The sequence below is a fragment of the Sapajus apella genome, unplaced genomic scaffold (assembly GCF_009761245.1).
Source record: "Sapajus apella isolate SASKATOON/1434 unplaced genomic scaffold, GSC_monkey_1.0 scaffold190, whole genome shotgun sequence".
Classification (NCBI taxonomy): Eukaryota; Metazoa; Chordata; class Mammalia; order Primates; family Cebidae; genus Sapajus; species Sapajus apella.
Window position 1 is genome coordinate 365,270 of NW_022437130.1, and position 15,996 is coordinate 381,265.

The 15,996-nt window shown below is 49.9% G+C and overlaps 1 protein-coding gene across 2 annotated transcripts in view; it reads right to left on the reverse strand.

The window, feature by feature from the left end:
• Positions 1-15,996, reverse strand: part of ALDH1L1 (aldehyde dehydrogenase 1 family member L1) — an 89,187-nt gene that overhangs the window by 38,555 nt on the left and 34,636 nt on the right. The window contains exons 3-9 of one of the 2 annotated variants that reach the window (XM_032269244.1): positions 15,104-15,338; positions 14,049-14,214; positions 12,005-12,106; positions 11,158-11,247; positions 10,057-10,194; positions 7,442-7,567; positions 3,861-3,952 (exon numbers count right to left, since the gene is read on the reverse strand). In XM_032269244.1, coding sequence (XP_032125135.1) covers positions 3,861-3,952; positions 7,442-7,567; positions 10,057-10,194; positions 11,158-11,247; positions 12,005-12,106; positions 14,049-14,214; positions 15,104-15,338 — 949 coding nt within the window. The remainder of the gene's footprint in view (positions 1-3,860; positions 3,953-7,441; positions 7,568-10,056; positions 10,195-11,157; positions 11,248-12,004; positions 12,107-14,048; positions 14,215-15,103; positions 15,339-15,996) is intronic. The other variant, XM_032269245.1, reaches the window with a different exon arrangement.

Here is a 15,996-nt window from a genome sequence, read left to right on the forward strand (position 1 = left end):
TTCTTGACTTATGATAGGGCTACATCCCAAAAACTCATTATAAATTGAAAATGTTGTTAAGTGGAAAATGCATTTAATATCCCTAACATACTGAACATCAGAGCTTAGCCTAGACTAAACTTAAATGTTCTCAGAACATTAACATTAACCTACAGTTGGGCAAACTCATCTAACACAAACCCTATTTTATACTAAAGTTTTGAATATCTCATACAATTTATTGAATACTATACTGAAAGTGAAGAACAGAATTTTGTGTGGGTTACACAAAGCATAATTTTTACTGAATTTGTATCATTTTTATATCATTGTGAAGTCAAAAAATCCTAAGTTGAAGCATTGTAAGTCTGGGACGATCTGTATATTCCACACTTTTTCTGATAACATCAGTGGCTACTAAGTGACTAATGGGCGGGCAGTGTATACACCATGGTTAAAGGGATGATTCACATATCAGGTGGGATGGAGCGGGACAGCATGAGATTTCATCATTCTATCAAATGTTGTGCAATTTAAAAACATATGAATTATTTAATTCTAGAATTTTCCACTTAATAGTTTCCAACCATGACTGACCATGGGTAACTTAAATTGCAGAAAGCAAAACCACAAATAAGGGGAGACTACTGCACTGGAAGCTCCAGCCAGGGCAATTAGGCAAGAAAGAAACATTAATCCAAATGGTGAAGGAAGAAGTTAAATCATATCTCTTCACAGATAACGTGATTTTACATGTAGAAATCCTTAAATGGGCCAGGTGCAATGCCTCACCCTGTAATTCCAGCACTTTGGGAGGTCAAGGTAGGAAGATCATTTGAGCCTAGGCAACATAGCAAGACCTTGTCTGTACAAAAAATTGTTATAAGTTAGCTGGGTGTAGTGGTGCATGCCTGGAGTCCCAGCTACTCAGGAGGCTTAGGCAGGAGGATCACTTGACCCCAGGAATTTGAGGCTACAGTGGGCTATGATTACGCCACTGCTCCATCCTGAGTGACAGAGCAAGACCCTGTCTAAAAAACAGAAAAAGAAAACCTTAAATATTCTGGACCTCCAAAAAACTGTTAGAGCTAATAAAGGAATTCAGCAAAATTGCAGGATACAAAAATAACATGCAAAAAACAGTTGCAACTCCATACACTAGCAGTGAACAATCCCAAAAGAAAATTAAGAAAACAATTCCATTTACAACGGTGTCAAAAGAATAAAATAAGAATAAATGTAACCAAGTAGGCAACAGAGTTGTACACTGAAAACTGCAAAACATTGCTGAAAGAAATTACAGAAGATCTAAATAAATAGAAAGCCATCTGTGTTCATGGACTGGAGAACTTAATATTGTTAAGATGACAATACTACCCAAAGTTATCTATAATTTCTATGTGAACTCTATTAAAATCCCAAGTAATATTTTGCAGAAATTACAAAACTCATCTTAAAATCATATGGCATATCAAGGAACTGTGAATAGTTAAAACAACCCTGAAAAAGAACAAAGTTAGAGGACTCACATTTCCTGATTTTAAAATTTACTACAAAACTACAATAATCAAAGTAGTATGGCATAAACATAGATATATAGACCAATGGACAATATAGCCTCGAAATAAGCCTAAACATATATGGCCAACTAATCTTCAACAAGGGTGCCAAGGATACACAATGGGAAAGCGATAGTTTCTTCAGCAAATGGTGTTGGAAAGACTGGATGTCCTCATGCAAAAGAATGAAATCAGATCCTTATCTGGCCCCATACACACAAATAGTCAACTCAAAATATATGAAAAACTTAAAAGTAAGACTTAAAACTGTAAAACTGGAAGAAAGCCTAGGGGAAAGTCTTCATGACATTGGTCTTTGCAATGGTTTCTTGAATAACACACCAAAAGAACTGGAAACAAAAGCAAAAACATACAAGTGATATACATCAAAGTAAAAAGCTTCTGCAAGGCAAAGGAAACAATCGGCATAGTGAAAATGCAACCTATGAAATGGGAGAAAACATTTGCAAACCATATGTCTGATAAGAGGTTAATCCCTAAAATGTGTAAGGAGTTCCTACAACTCAGTAGCAAACAAAACAAATAATCCAATTTACAAATGGGCCAAGGCTTGAGCAGACATTTCTCCAAAGAAGACATACAAATGACCAATAGGGATATGAAAAGATGCTCAACATCACTAGTCATGAGGAAAATGCAAATAAAAACTACAAGGATATACCATCTTATCACTGTTGGGATGGTTCTTGTTCAAAAGGAAAGAAGAAAAGGGGAGAGGAAGGAAGGTAGGAAGGAAAAAAAGTATTGGCAAGGATATGGGGAGAAAGGAACCTTTGTGCACTGTTGGTGGGAATGTAAAATAGTACAGCCTCTATGGAGAACAATATGGAGGCTCCTTAAAAAATTAAAAGTAGAACTACCGTATGACCCAGCAATCTCAATGCTGGGTATTTGTCCAAAAGAACTGCAATCAGGACCTCAAATTCCCATGCACTTCCATATTCATTCACAACAGCCAAGACGTGGCAACAACACAAATGTCCATCAGCAGATTAGCAGATAATATGGTCTATCTGTACAATGAAATAGGATTCAGCCATAAAAAGAAGGCAATCCTGCCACGTGCTACAACAGGGCTGAATTTTGAGGACATTATGCTAAGTTTAACAAGCCAGTCACAGAAGGACAAATGCTGCTTGATTCCACTTGTATGAAGTACTAAAGTGGCCAAGCTCATCAGAGCAGAAAGAATGGCTGTTGCCAGGGAACGGGGAGAAGGAAATGGGGAGTGGCTGTTCAATGGGTAGAAAGGTTTAGTTGTCCTAGAAAAAGCTATAAAGATCTGCTGACCAACACTGTGCTCATAGTTAACAATAAATGTACAGTTATAATTTTAAGAGGGTGAGTAGATGTTGTATTATGTGTTTTTGCCACCTTCTTTTTTTAAAAAAGGACATACACTCTTAACTATTTACAGAAAAGCAGTCTTGCTTTCTTTGCATCCTCAGTTCAGTAGCTCTACACAAGGCACAGCCTGGTCTCTGGACACCATTCTCTCAGGTGTCTGACATTCTTTCTCTTGGCATATTTTTTACAAAACAATTATTCTAAACTGCATACTGCCTCACACTGACTTTACTAGAGGTCCACAGTGCCCAAGGTTTCCAAGCACATAGGCCCAACTTAGCCCACTGAGCCCCAACGCATATGCATGGTAGATTGCAAAACTGGCCACAATGCCCACCCCTGCAGTCACAGCCTTGGCCATGTGAAGGTGCAGCACCTGCTACCAAGAGGTGGAGTTTCTTCCCCCACCCGTGGAAGCTAGACCTGTTCCATGACTCATTTTGGCCAACAGAATGCAATGAACATGATGTGCTAATGAACATTATGTGAGCCCAGCTAACAGTAACTAAATCTGACACAAATCAGCTGAGCCCAGCACAAACTGTCGACCCAAAGAACTGTGAGCTAAGGTATGGTGTTGGTTTAAATCTCGAAGTTTTGGGGTGCTTTGATGCACAGCACAAATGGTTTGGCACAATACATAACCTCAATCCTCTCCATGAACTCGGCCCTGCTCTTCTGCATCAACTCCTCCCAAATTCCTTCTTAGAACTTCCCTGAGAGGCCCCATGCAACTCCACCCCTTATACTGTTCTCCTGAAGACCTGCAACCATTCATTTGTGCTGTCCCCCACCAAGTGTGCATTTAGGAGACCTGCACACTGGCCCTTCCTGGGTACCTGGCCCACATGATCCATGAGTGTAACAAATGGTTGTTTCCTGCCGCTCAGTTTTGCAGATATTTGTGACACAGCACCAAGTACCTTGGACAGGACCCTCCACTCCTTGTCTTACCTCACAACGTCCACAGATGCCGCCCCCGACTTGAAGAAATCAGTGGAGTCTTCAACCTCCAGGACATTGGGGAGGATCCGCTGCCAAGCACTCTGCAAAGCAAGGCCTCATGAGAGGGTGGCCCAGGGGAGCTGGGGAAAAGTGCCACTCCCTGAACAGACTCACGGATGGCCTGAGGCCGGAAGATGTTGCCTCTTCCCAGGAGACCTAATGGTCCAGTAGCAACCACCTTCTAGAGGGGAACGAGCTGCCACAGCCCAGGCCCCTCTGATGCTGGCCGCTGTTCTCACGCCCACCTCACCTCAACCCTCAGTTTCTCTGGGGTTTCCATGGCAGTCCAGCTAGTGGAGGACAGATGTGCCAGGCCTCTTGGCATGGTTGGGGACTAGAAAGCCAGAGCCCAGTTGCTCCTGAGCCCCACTTGCCTTGGTGCTAGCGTCCAAGTTCTGGTGTCCCCAGTGTGACACCGATGCCCAGGTGTTGTGGCAGCAGGCTGGGGACAGGGTGGGCCTCAGGGTGACTATGAGGCTCACAGATGGGCTCAGAAGACCTGGGTCTTGACTTCATCAAGATGCCAACTGGTCTGTGTCCTATGAAGGATTGAGTCTGGGACCTATGGAAGGCAGCAGTGCCCAGCTAGCCAGCCCTGTAGATGTGGGTGCTCAGCCAAGGCACCCAGTAAGGCTATCCAGCAGTCAAGATGGAACAATTGTTCCCTGGGCAGTCTGCTGGTGAGGCCCAGTGGGACAGGAGCCAGGAGGGGCCCCAGCAATACCAGGCCAGGTCCCCACTCTCTGGATGAACTCCAGGCCATTGTTAATCATAGGCCCAGGTCGCGGGGGGTGAGACATGAGATGCTGGTCCAGGCCTAATCAGAACCAGTCTCCCAACACCTGGCACAAGCACCCCTGGCTCTGGCTCTCCTCTTTCTTTCTTGGAAAAATGTCATGGATCTGCCCTTCCCATCCTCAGGGGACCATTAACAGTAAACCAAGTCACTCACTGTTTGCTACACACCTGCTGCCTGCCCCTCCAGGCCTCTGCTGGGCTCTTACCTGCTGATGCCACCTTCCCCTGACCCCTCCCCCCCAGCTAATATTTAAGTCCTGGGCATCCTTAAGGGTCCAACTTCTGTGTCATCTGTTCTCTGAAACCTTCGCTGGCTATTCTCCTGGCAGGATCTACCTGCCTCATACCATACCACTTGAGGCCACCAGTCGTCCACTGCTGGATGGCGCCTGCAAGACACAGGGCCCTTATGAGATGGGAGTAGAGCCATGGAGGGGCAGTGCGGCAGACTGGTCACTGAATGCACCACGAAGCCATAGCCCACCAAGCCATGAAAACGCAGGCAGCCCTTCGGTGCTGACCGCAGTTGTGTGAGGATTCTGTGAGGCAGGCAGACAGTATGGACCACAGGGAGAGTCAGCAAACACAATGTTTGTGCCATGGGCAGCACTCGCCCAGCCTCAGCTCAGGAGGGAGTAGGGAGTAGTGGCCCACTACCTGCACAGCCCTCAGCGGGCTCTTGGAGTGTTCTGCTGAACAGCTACAGGCCAGGCCTCTCCAGCAACACTGGGTAACTACACAGACCCAGATTGGTCTCTCGTTGTCTTGGCCATGTCCCTTCTACCCCATTGGTCTCCAGACCACACATCCTGGAGACCAAGTGCAGCTGTGAGCAAGAGGGCTAATGATAGCCAGTCTAGTGATGGTCCTGGGGTCTGCACAGTGCACAGCTGGAGAATTCGAGCCTAGCCCTTCACAGCCCAGACTCTACTTGTCAGGCCTTGACTCCGGAGCTGGGACCTGCAGGTACTGAGGGCACCTACTGGAGAGAGTTGTTATCATGAATAAACACACTGCTCTTCCTGGAGGGTAGAGCATTTGTCCACTGTGAATATGCACAGTGAACAAATGCAAACCTGAAAGAGCCAATCCTTCCAGATTGAGCCCCAGCAGCTAACTGGGTCTAAATTTAAAACAGAGCCAAGTGGTCATTTGCTGTCTAGGGGGTCACACCTGTAATCTGAGTTCCCCCAAAATCTACATCTTTTTATCTTTGGGTCTTTCAGAGCTCACCTGAACCAGCCAATCAGGGCTCAGCTGATTAGAACTGGTTTCAATCCTTCCTTTGTGTGGGAACCTAGCCAATCAGGGCCCAACCAATTAGAACTGGTTTCAATCCTTCCTTTGTATGGGAACTTAGGTGAGTGCTTTTGCTATAAAACCCCAGCCTTCCCATTGTTCTCTGGAATGTGCCTTCCTGTTAGACCGGAAGCTGCCTTTGCATGATTTGCAAACTGGTCGCTGGAATAAAGTCTCTGTTCTCCAAATTCCTTTTCTGAGAACTTCTGTTCACAGTACACACTCTAGAAATAGCTGCTTTGCTCATGATGATGCTTAGACTTATTGCCAGTGTGTACTGGGTTTAGTAGCCAGCTACTAAACTAAACTTTTTCATGTGTGTTATCTTCTTTACCAATCACAACATCCACTGAGGAAGGGCTTATTATTCCCTTTTTACAAATGCAGGACTCAGTTGCAGCTGTTGTAAGATAGCATCTTTTGACTTGGGTCTACATCTACAAACAGATGACCCTAGCTCATCTCCAGGGCCACTCAGCTGTGGGCTCCAGGAGGGCTGTCTGTCCAGCTGGCCCTGCAATCCCAGGGCAGGCCAAGTCAGGGCCAGAGCCACTGCTCCAGGGATATCTTTGGAATAAATCAGAATTGTTTTAAACAGACATTCCAAGTATTCCACTTTCAAGTAAGGAAGTCACTGGCTTTCAGTGCCTTTGGATCACACAAGTGCCTCTCATCCATCCTTGCTAAGCCCTGCCCCGAATCTGCTGTTAACACCCACAGTCCCCAGCTGTGTCTGGCTGACACTGCCCCTCACCCCCTGGGCTCCAGCTCCAGTGCCCTCCCATGGCGGCTCCCTGAACACAGGGAGGCCTCTGCCCTGTTCGGGCCTTGTTCCTTCTCTCTTGAAGGTCTTCCTGCAGATCTTTACTCTCCACCCAGGGGAGAAGAATACAGTGGGAGAGAACGGGAAGGGTCAGGAACAAATTCCAGGCAGTGAGCATGGATGGAAATTCAAGTTGAGAAGACTGAGTTTCAGAGAGGAAAGCTCTCTACAGCATCACACTTGGGCAAAGCTGGATTGGAGCCCAGGTGTGCCTCACAGGCAGCCTATGCTGGTCATAGCCCTGGATGCTGCCTCTGGCACAGCCTTTCTGGAAGGCTCCAGTGCTTACATTCTAATCACAGGGACATGAGCTTGACACCTGACTCTTTGAAATATTCCAGGAGCTTCTATTTCACTTGTTAACTGTTGACAATGAGCCCTTAGAAGAGTTAGACTGAATTGGCCAGATCCCAGGGCCCCAGTTGCAGAGGAAGGAAGAGCAAGAAGACAACAGAAAGCTCCAAGACAAGACAGAACCAACACTGCACGTGGGGCCAATGCAGACACCCACAGAGGCTGGCACTGCCAACTCCGGGGAATGTAATTTGCAGAACACATGTGCACTGCACAACCTGTCCAACTTGATGGAAGCCCTGAAGTTGCCTCTTACCCGCACAGCCTCCGCAATAACCAGCTCCGCCTCCGTCAGCTCAAGGGCACTGCTGCCTGCCCCCTTAAAGAAGTTTGAGGCCGGAATCATTTTGCCATCCTCCAGCTGAATGTTCTTCACCAGCAGCTACAAAAGGAAGGATTTCACAGTTCCTGTGGTCAGACGTGAGACAGTGATGAAGGAGTTCCACACGGGGTGCTGTGCTGGGCACTCCAGCCTTGTCTCCAACCTTCAGATGAGGATGGAGCAGGGATTCCCAGGTTTGTGATGAGTTCAGAGTGGGGAGGCCACCATTCCAGGTACACAAACTGCAAAGCTTGTGCCGCCCCCAGCTGCTCCATTTTCCATCACCCACCCCCACCACGCTTTCACTTTGTTTTTAAGTGTAATGACTTTATTTCTTCTATAAAAAAGGATTCCTGGGGATCAAAAAAAGGAAAAGTCATTCAGGCACCTGAATGAAAGTCAACTGAGAAAAACAACTAATCCTGCAATCACCCAGTAGCTCCCAGAACCGCCACAGAAGCACCTGGAGAACATCACCAGATGCCTGTGTGGGACACAGAGGTGGGAAGAGGAGAGGCTGAAAAAAAGTCTGGCCATCCCCACAGTCTCCAGCTTCAGGACAGCACTTCAAGCTGGTCCCAGGTAGAGCCTGCATCCAGCCATCAGTTTAAGGGGATTCTGGCTGCCAGATGTGAACCACCCTCACTGCAGCATGTGTCTCTGGGACACTCTAGTGTCTGCCTCAGATTTATTGTATTTAATAACATGTTTGAATTGTTTGGGGCCTGCTTGTTTATCAATAGTTTTTTAACAAATGCCTTTGTTAGGGGCCAGGGAAAAAACGTGTAATAAAAGAGTTATGGATAAGCTCATGGGCGGGTACATGTCTCTATGCATTAAGAGTGGCTATGTAAGAATGGCACCCTCTATGCATGCTCTGGCAGAACTGGAGCTGGCTTCCTGGCCTGGCCCTCGCCCCACTGCCTTTTGAAGATGTTCTGGAGCTTTCTGCAAGCTAAAGCCCAGCCAGACCCCACAGGGAGTGCCCGAAAGATGTTTAAACCCAGGGTCTTCTGGGTAGATCTGTGGGGAGCAGGGTGTGTGTGCTCAGCTGGTCTCTCCTTACTCCCCTCCCACCCTGAACACCTCTGGACAGTGGACCAAGCTCTTATGAGAGCTGGTAACTAAGCTTCCTCTTAGACAATTGCCTTTTCTAAATTGCTGTCTTTGCTGGTCTCTGGGCAGACGCTGTGGGTGCCCTGCTCAGACCCCTGTGGCTGGTGCCCTGTCCTCCAGCTGCAGTAAGGGCTGGATGCCAGCAGCCTGGACTGACCCCTCCTTGCTTGCTGTGGATGGATAAGAGCTCCTGAACACAGAGAGGCCGAGGGACTATGCCTGGTGGGTCCTCTACCCCACTCCAGAGCTGCTGAAACCAAAGGCTGCCAGAGGTGGGGACAGGCGGGTATAATTGGAGGGTACAGTTAATACTCCAAAGCCCACCCTGAGAGCAGCACCAGGCTAGACTTCTTCTGAACCTTTACTTTTGCTTTGCTTTCCTCCGCCCTTTCTGCCTGGCATGATTTTCTGGAACATTCCCCCAGACAGATATACTCTTGCAACTGCATATATCAATCAAAACACTACACTGGAGACATCAACGGCAGTCCAGACCCTCCGACAGGGGAGCACAGCAGACTGGACACCAAGAGCAAGTGAAGGCCAGTCCCCACACTGCCACGCCTCACTCCAGCTGGCAGGACACAGCAATACGGCTAGGGATACCACGCCCATGTGGTTTATCCAAACCCTGTCAGTGCGGGAAGACCCCACCTTCCCTCTCCCTACCCCTGGCTGCTCATGTGAGAAGGAGTAGTAGAGTGCACATTAACAGGACGCTCCCATGGCCAACACCAGCATCAGCGCTTTGGAGCCAGAATTTCAAAGTTTGAATCCCAACTCTGCCACAGGCTAGCTTGAGTGATCCTGGGCAAGTTATTTAAATCTCTGTTTTCTCCTCTATAAGGATATAATATTTGTACACATCTCATAGTGTTGTCGGGCAGATTAAATTTAATGCGTATAAATTGTTCTGGCATAAAAGGTGCTCCATCAGTGTTTGCTGGTACCATGATTTGTAGTGTGCTAATAACAAGAGCAGGCGGCTGGCATGGCTCCCAAGGCTCTGCTAAGTCACCATGGCATCCCCATTCAAAGAGATGGGAGCTGAGGCAGAGGCTTAATGACCCCATACCCAGAGGTACTTAGATACTCTGATAGACCAGAGAGGCCCTGAGCCCAGGCTCCCTGGGAGGGCTTCTCTCTGATTCTGGGTTGCCTTACACTCACACAGGGCACTCGGCCTGGAGACGGGTGCCTGGCCAGGAAGGGCAGGGAACCCAGTTTCCCAGAACAGGGAAGTGGGTAAACTGCCTCAGACAGCCTGTGCTTGGGGCCAGCCAGCCAATCAGGGACAGAGCAGGCTCAGTGTTCCCTCCTGGGTCTGTTTTTTTCCATTTTCTCCAGAGAAGCCTAGGGTCTTCCTGTGAGGTTTGAGCCCAAGGACAGGAGCATGGGTAGCCTTGAGCAGGCAAGTGACTCACAACCCTTACCATTCTGTCATCATTCCCAAAGAGGATGAGTCCCGCTTTGGTGACCACCCCTGGCCGATGGGCTCCTGGAATGGGCAAAGTATCTCCCTCGGGCACCAGGCCTGAAGTGTTCAGTGTTGAGTTGAAAAATGTCAGTTTCTGTCAAGGGAAGAAAAAGCAAAAGCCAGTGGGTGAGAAGAAGCCCCTGAAGCCAGCAGCCCAGGCAGGGCTGAGCAGGACTGGGAGGAGGGAGGGGGACCAGGGGCAGCTGAGACCTGGGAGCCAGTTCAAAGCCCATGTGACCTCTGAAGCCCTTCCTCCTGGGGCGCAAACAAGACCTGGAGGAGCCTCAGTGGCCTCAGAGAGCTGATGGCAGGGCTGCCTCAACCTCATGTACCCCATAAGACCCTTCTCCTTGGCCCATGGCCTTAGACATCAGGTGCACAGACTAGAGAAGAAAGTGCTCCAGGCATTACGGAGAGAGGCCACCTGCCCTCAGGGTGCTGGCAAGCAGTAGTCCCTTTGATCAGAAGATGTATTTGCTAGTACAAAGGGCTCTGCATTGGTGAGGAGAGCAGAGAGGCTTCCAGCCACAGTCTAGGCAGTTGGCTGGGAATCAGGGGTCTAGACAGTATGAGACTGTGTGGGGGATAAGATAGCCCTAGAGGTTTGCACAAAGACCACCATAAGCAGTCCTGCCACCCCTGATGCCTCACTAGAGCCTGTGACCCCCAAGGCTCCCCATATTCAGGATCTGGCCTGCCCATGCCTGGCCCTGAATGTGCTGCCCCACCCTGCCTTGAGGCCAAGTCAGAGCCAGCACTGGGCCTGGGGTCTCTGCAAGCCCAACGGTGAGACTCAGCCAATACAGCTGGGTCCCAGGGGCTCTACAAGGGCCTGGAGGCCTCCGGCTATGAAGGACATCTACCCTTTAGCTACTGGAGGCTGATTAGGTCTCTCATTCCTGGGGAAAGGCTGGGATGGTTAGGTGGTACCCAGTGGGAATAGGGGCCAGTGTAGTAGCTATTTATTATACCAACCAGTCCAAACATACATGATAGTTTTATGGACAGTGGGATACACCAATGCACCTGGCTGGATTCCAGCCATGCAGGGACACACCTGTTCACAGGCCTCTGTCCAGGCACCTGGCACCTTGTCATTCCCACGGATCCAGTTGTGAATGGCCTCTGCCGGCTGGTCCCAGTTGATCTGTGGGTAGCAAGATGCATGTGCTCATCTGGTCTCTCCTCACTCCCCTCCCACACCTGATGACATCTGGATAGTGGACCAAGCTCTTGTGAGACAGCCAGTAACATCAGCTTCCTCTTAGATACTTGCTGGAGTCCCTGAGCTGGTGTGCCCAGTTCTGGGTGCTCTCTGACCCCCAGTCTCTCATGGGCTGGGCAGACTTCAGAATGGTTTGGGGAAGATAATGTTCTGCTGCTGTCAAGATGGCTCAGACCCTACACAGAGGCCCCAGCACAATGTGCTCAGACCTGTCCCATAGGGCCCCACCCACCTTTCCTCACTGGCAGGGCTCCTATAAGTCCCATACAGCACCCCATACTCATGAGCTGAGACACAGCCCACAGGTCTCTGAGGCTCCCCAACAGGCTATTGCTCCAGAGACTTGCACTGTCTTGCCTTGGAGACTGCTTGCACTACGGTTGACGTTTTACCCCCTAATTCCTGATCTTCTCCCTACCTGTGGGCTTTGCATGCCCATTCCTCCTACAGAGGAACAGGAAAGAACCTGAAATGGACCCTGTTCCCTACCCTTCCAGGTGCCACGGGCCTCATCCTCCACAGCTGTCTTCAAGAAACCCTGACCTGGGCTTCCCTCTCTTCTGGCTTAAAGAATTACAAGCTGCACCATCCAGGCTGAACCCCAGCCTCCTCAGGCTGCCCTCTACATCTCCAGTTTGCTCACAGGCAGGCTTGGGGTGGGGAAGAACCCAGCACTCACCTTGGCAGTCTCCTTCTTCTGAATCCCCTCATAGGTGGCTCCTTCCTCAGGCTGAGGGAGTCTGGGGGCTTTGCCTTCAGCAATCAGCCTCACTGCCTGCACCTGGGGAGATCCAGTCGGTTGCCACTCCCATCAGGAGGACCTTGCCTCCCTCCCAGCCCCAGGGCTCCACACTAAGCCTGGACCCTTCCCCAGACTAAACAGACTTGTCTGGCACACAGCAGGCACCCAAGAAACGCCTGTCACATGAACAAGGGGGTCAGTGTGAACCTAACTCCTGCTGCACACTCACAGACCCGCCCTCTCTACCTGGCAAAGGCGTAGATTACATAGATCTTACATCATCTGAGATCTTAGCAGATTATATAAACTGTAAAGCCCTGCAGGTATAACACAGACACAGATGTCCATGTTGCTGTCTAAGCCTTCTCTGCCTTGTAAAGAGAGTGAATCCTGAGCTCTGTGGTGGGCTCGAACGTGCAAGTTTGGAGGTCAGAGATGAAGCAGGAAGTAGTTTCTCTGTGACGGGAAAGAGGAAAGTGCTGGGAAAGGAATCAGGGGAGAGGGAGGAGAGCCAAGGAGCCTGGGTCCACGTGAGTGAGAGCCTAAGGGAAGAGACCAGGAGGTGCCAAAAATGGGAGGTGATGGGTGTCAGAGCGTCTGAGGCAGGGCTGCCCGATGGAGCCCTCTATGGTGATGGACAAGTTCTAAGTCTACAGGGTCCGACATGCTAGCCAGGGGCCTTGGAATGTGGCTGAGACTGGGGAGCTGAATTTTTCAGTATAATTCATTTTAATTAATTTAATAGCTGCATGTGACCAGTGGCTGCCTTGTTGGACAGTGCAGCTTCAAGGAGTATTTGAGTTGCTTGCCATGGAAAGCACAGGTAAGCCCCTCCTCTGTCCCACTGAATCTCCAGCAAGTTTACTTTGCTCACTACTTTGTGAGCTGGTCAGTCTGTGCCAAAGACAAGTTTAACATAACTGAAAAATAAAAAGCAATGGCAAGGAGCTGAGTACGAGGGGACAGTGGACACTGGGGCTGCCCTTCCTGCTGCTCCCAAAAAGCGAGGGCTCCCCAGGGCCTCCATCCGTCTCCTGCATGGACAGCGCCTTTGCCTCCGGCCCTGCCAGCCAGCCTGCTCTAGGGCAGGGGCAGCAGCCCTCAGCTATGATTCCCTGAGCCCTACTCCCCCAACCCCAGCTGTTGGCTCAGGTCCATGGCCCACCACCCTGCCTCTCAGCAGTGCCACCTGCCAGGGTAGCTGAGCTGCCCAGCCACTCAGGCCATGTGACCACAGGGCACCGCCTTCTCAGCTTGCTGCAGCAGGAAGCATGTGACTGAGGCAGCCTATCAGAGCATTACATCACCCCAGCCAATGATTGGTTCATGGGGATCACATGACCCCAAAACCGGCCAATCAGAATCTTCCCTGATATGTGATTGATAAATTCCAGGAGAAAGAGTGTTTTATCAGAACATTCCATCACCCCAGCTGGTGATTGGCTGATGAGGATCACAATACCCAAAAACTGGCCAGTCAGAATCTCCCCTGATTTGTGATTGATGAAAGAGCATTCCTCTTTCCCTGGAATCAAGAATTAGAATCCTTGAGCTACAGTGGCTATCTTTCCTCTAATTCAGCCAAACTGAGAATGAAGCTAATCTCACAGAAAAAAGCAGAATCAACGAGTCAACAAGGGGAGAGAAATAGAATCCTAATGACATCATGGCTGAAGCTCCTGGATTGAGCAGGGCATGATCCCATCCCTGCCTTTAGCCTTGTTTATTAAATGGGCCCCAAAATGTCCCCTTTTTGCCAAATGCTTTTTGAGTTGGGTTCTGTGCGTTGTGAGCAAGAGCTCCTCCTAATACAATACACTGTTTGTCCTAATCCTGCCTCTGAAACCTTGAAGTGAGAGCTCTCTCCCTCTAGAATCCTGAATTTAGGGAACAGACTCGTGGCCTCCAGGAGCAGTGCGCTGGGTCTAGGGAGGGTGCTTGAGGGTGCATCGGGGCTGGCAGGGTGGCTCCAGGCCCTCACCATCCCTTTGATGCCTTCTGGGAAGAGGAAGCGGTTGTACAGCGTGCTCACGGTGTCATCTGGCAGCACCTCGCACTCCTTCTGCAGCAGAAGGTCCCCGGTGTCCAGACCATCGTCTGCCCAGAAGATGGAAAATCCCCCTTTCTTATCTCCGTGAATGAGGGTCCTAGGACGCAAAAGAGTGAAACCCGGAGTCCTCGACGAAGGGCCACATAGGATGCCCTGGGTGCAGCCCCATGGCCCTGCCACCCTTCAGGACACCCTCTCTCCCCAGGGGGAGGAGTGACACTGGCTCCAGCAGGAAATGGAAGAAGGAAAACACTATGTATTGATGCCAACCATGGGCCAGGAATTGTGCTAAAAGCCCTATATGCCTTACGTAACTGACTCCTCACAGCAGAGATAACAGGTATGGTATACTCGGTTTACAGATAGGGTAACTAAGGCCCAGAAAAGTGAAGTAACACGACAAAGATCAGAGAGCATGAATCCCAACAGACCAGTCTGACTACGAATCCACTCTCTTTTCTCAACTCAAATGTCTTCCCTTTTTGACCACCCATCTACCTTGTCAACCCATTTGTTTTCTTCTTGGGACTTCTGTCACCTCAGACTACCTAGTGGAGGATATCCTTTGCTCCATCTTTATCTCTTTCTACATACTATGCTGCCTAAAGCAGTGGTAGTGGAAGTAGTAGGACCCCTGGCCCACCTGGGTCCTGGCCCCTGTGCCTCCTGGTGCCCTCCCTGTCCCAGCTGGGGGATGGGAACACTGACAGTGCCAGCTTCTCGGATAACTGTGGGAATGCAGAGTGCTTAGCAACACTTGCTCCCAGTGCTCTAGAGCATTCTCTCATTGATAACCTTGCACAGCCTGTTTTGTGGCTGACATCTGGCAGCACAGGACAGGCACCTGAGTGATACCCACTCTGCAGCCCTAGAAATGCTTTGGGCTAATGGAAAGCATCAGTCAGAGCTGATGGAGGGACATGTAAGCCCTATATGTGTTTTTGGCCCTCTGAGTTTTTGCCCACTGTGTTTTTGCCCCATCTCACCAGTTGATGGCTGAGGCCCCTCGGTGCCTGGGGAGCAGTGATGGGTGATATATGATAGAGCCGTGCCGGGGAGCATCGATGATCTCCATAGGGATGAACTGGCTGCAGAAGGGCAGGACATTGAGCTCGGCCCCCAAAGCCTGGTATTTTGCCACCACATCAGGCAAAGCCTGTCCTTTTGCACGCCACCGGGCGAACTTGAATACTGGCACTCCATCCTTCTCAGCTTGCAGACCTGTGGGACGGTGGATAAGAAACTGGCCCCTCTCTATCACCCACCCACACATGGCCACCTCTGCCTTCTAAGCAGAGCGGTTAATGGGCCTTCTTTCTGTATCTGCCCTCTCACCCTCACCCCAGCCAGGTTCCATCAGGCAACACAGACGGGAGGCATCGGTCAAGCATGAGGCTCTGGGGACTGCCCTGGCTGCACTCTGACTTCTGCTGAACCCCAGGACCTCTGAGTGCCTCCCTCTTCCAGACCCCAGATGGCTGACCTCTGCCCTCGCTCCTCTCCTGAGGCCTTGCCATCCCCATCGCTGAGCTCCTGTCTCCTGGCCCCTCTACTGCTCTCTCTTTGATAGGGGCTGGCCCTCTGCAGATGGCATTTCTGCTTTGTCAGCTATTTCCGGAGGAAGGAAGATGGGGAAGAAAGGCGACAAGGGCATCCCCCCTCCTTTTTGTCTACTGGGTTCCTGTCCTATGAGCCTCCCCCAGCCCAGCTTCTTCATCCCAGCCACAGTCATTCCTTACCAGAGTAATGGCTAAATCAGTTTTTCCATCATCTGCAGAACTAGCCTCAATATGTACACATGTGCACATGCACAAGTGCGTGCGCGCGCGCATACACACACACACACACACACACACACACACACACACACACACACACA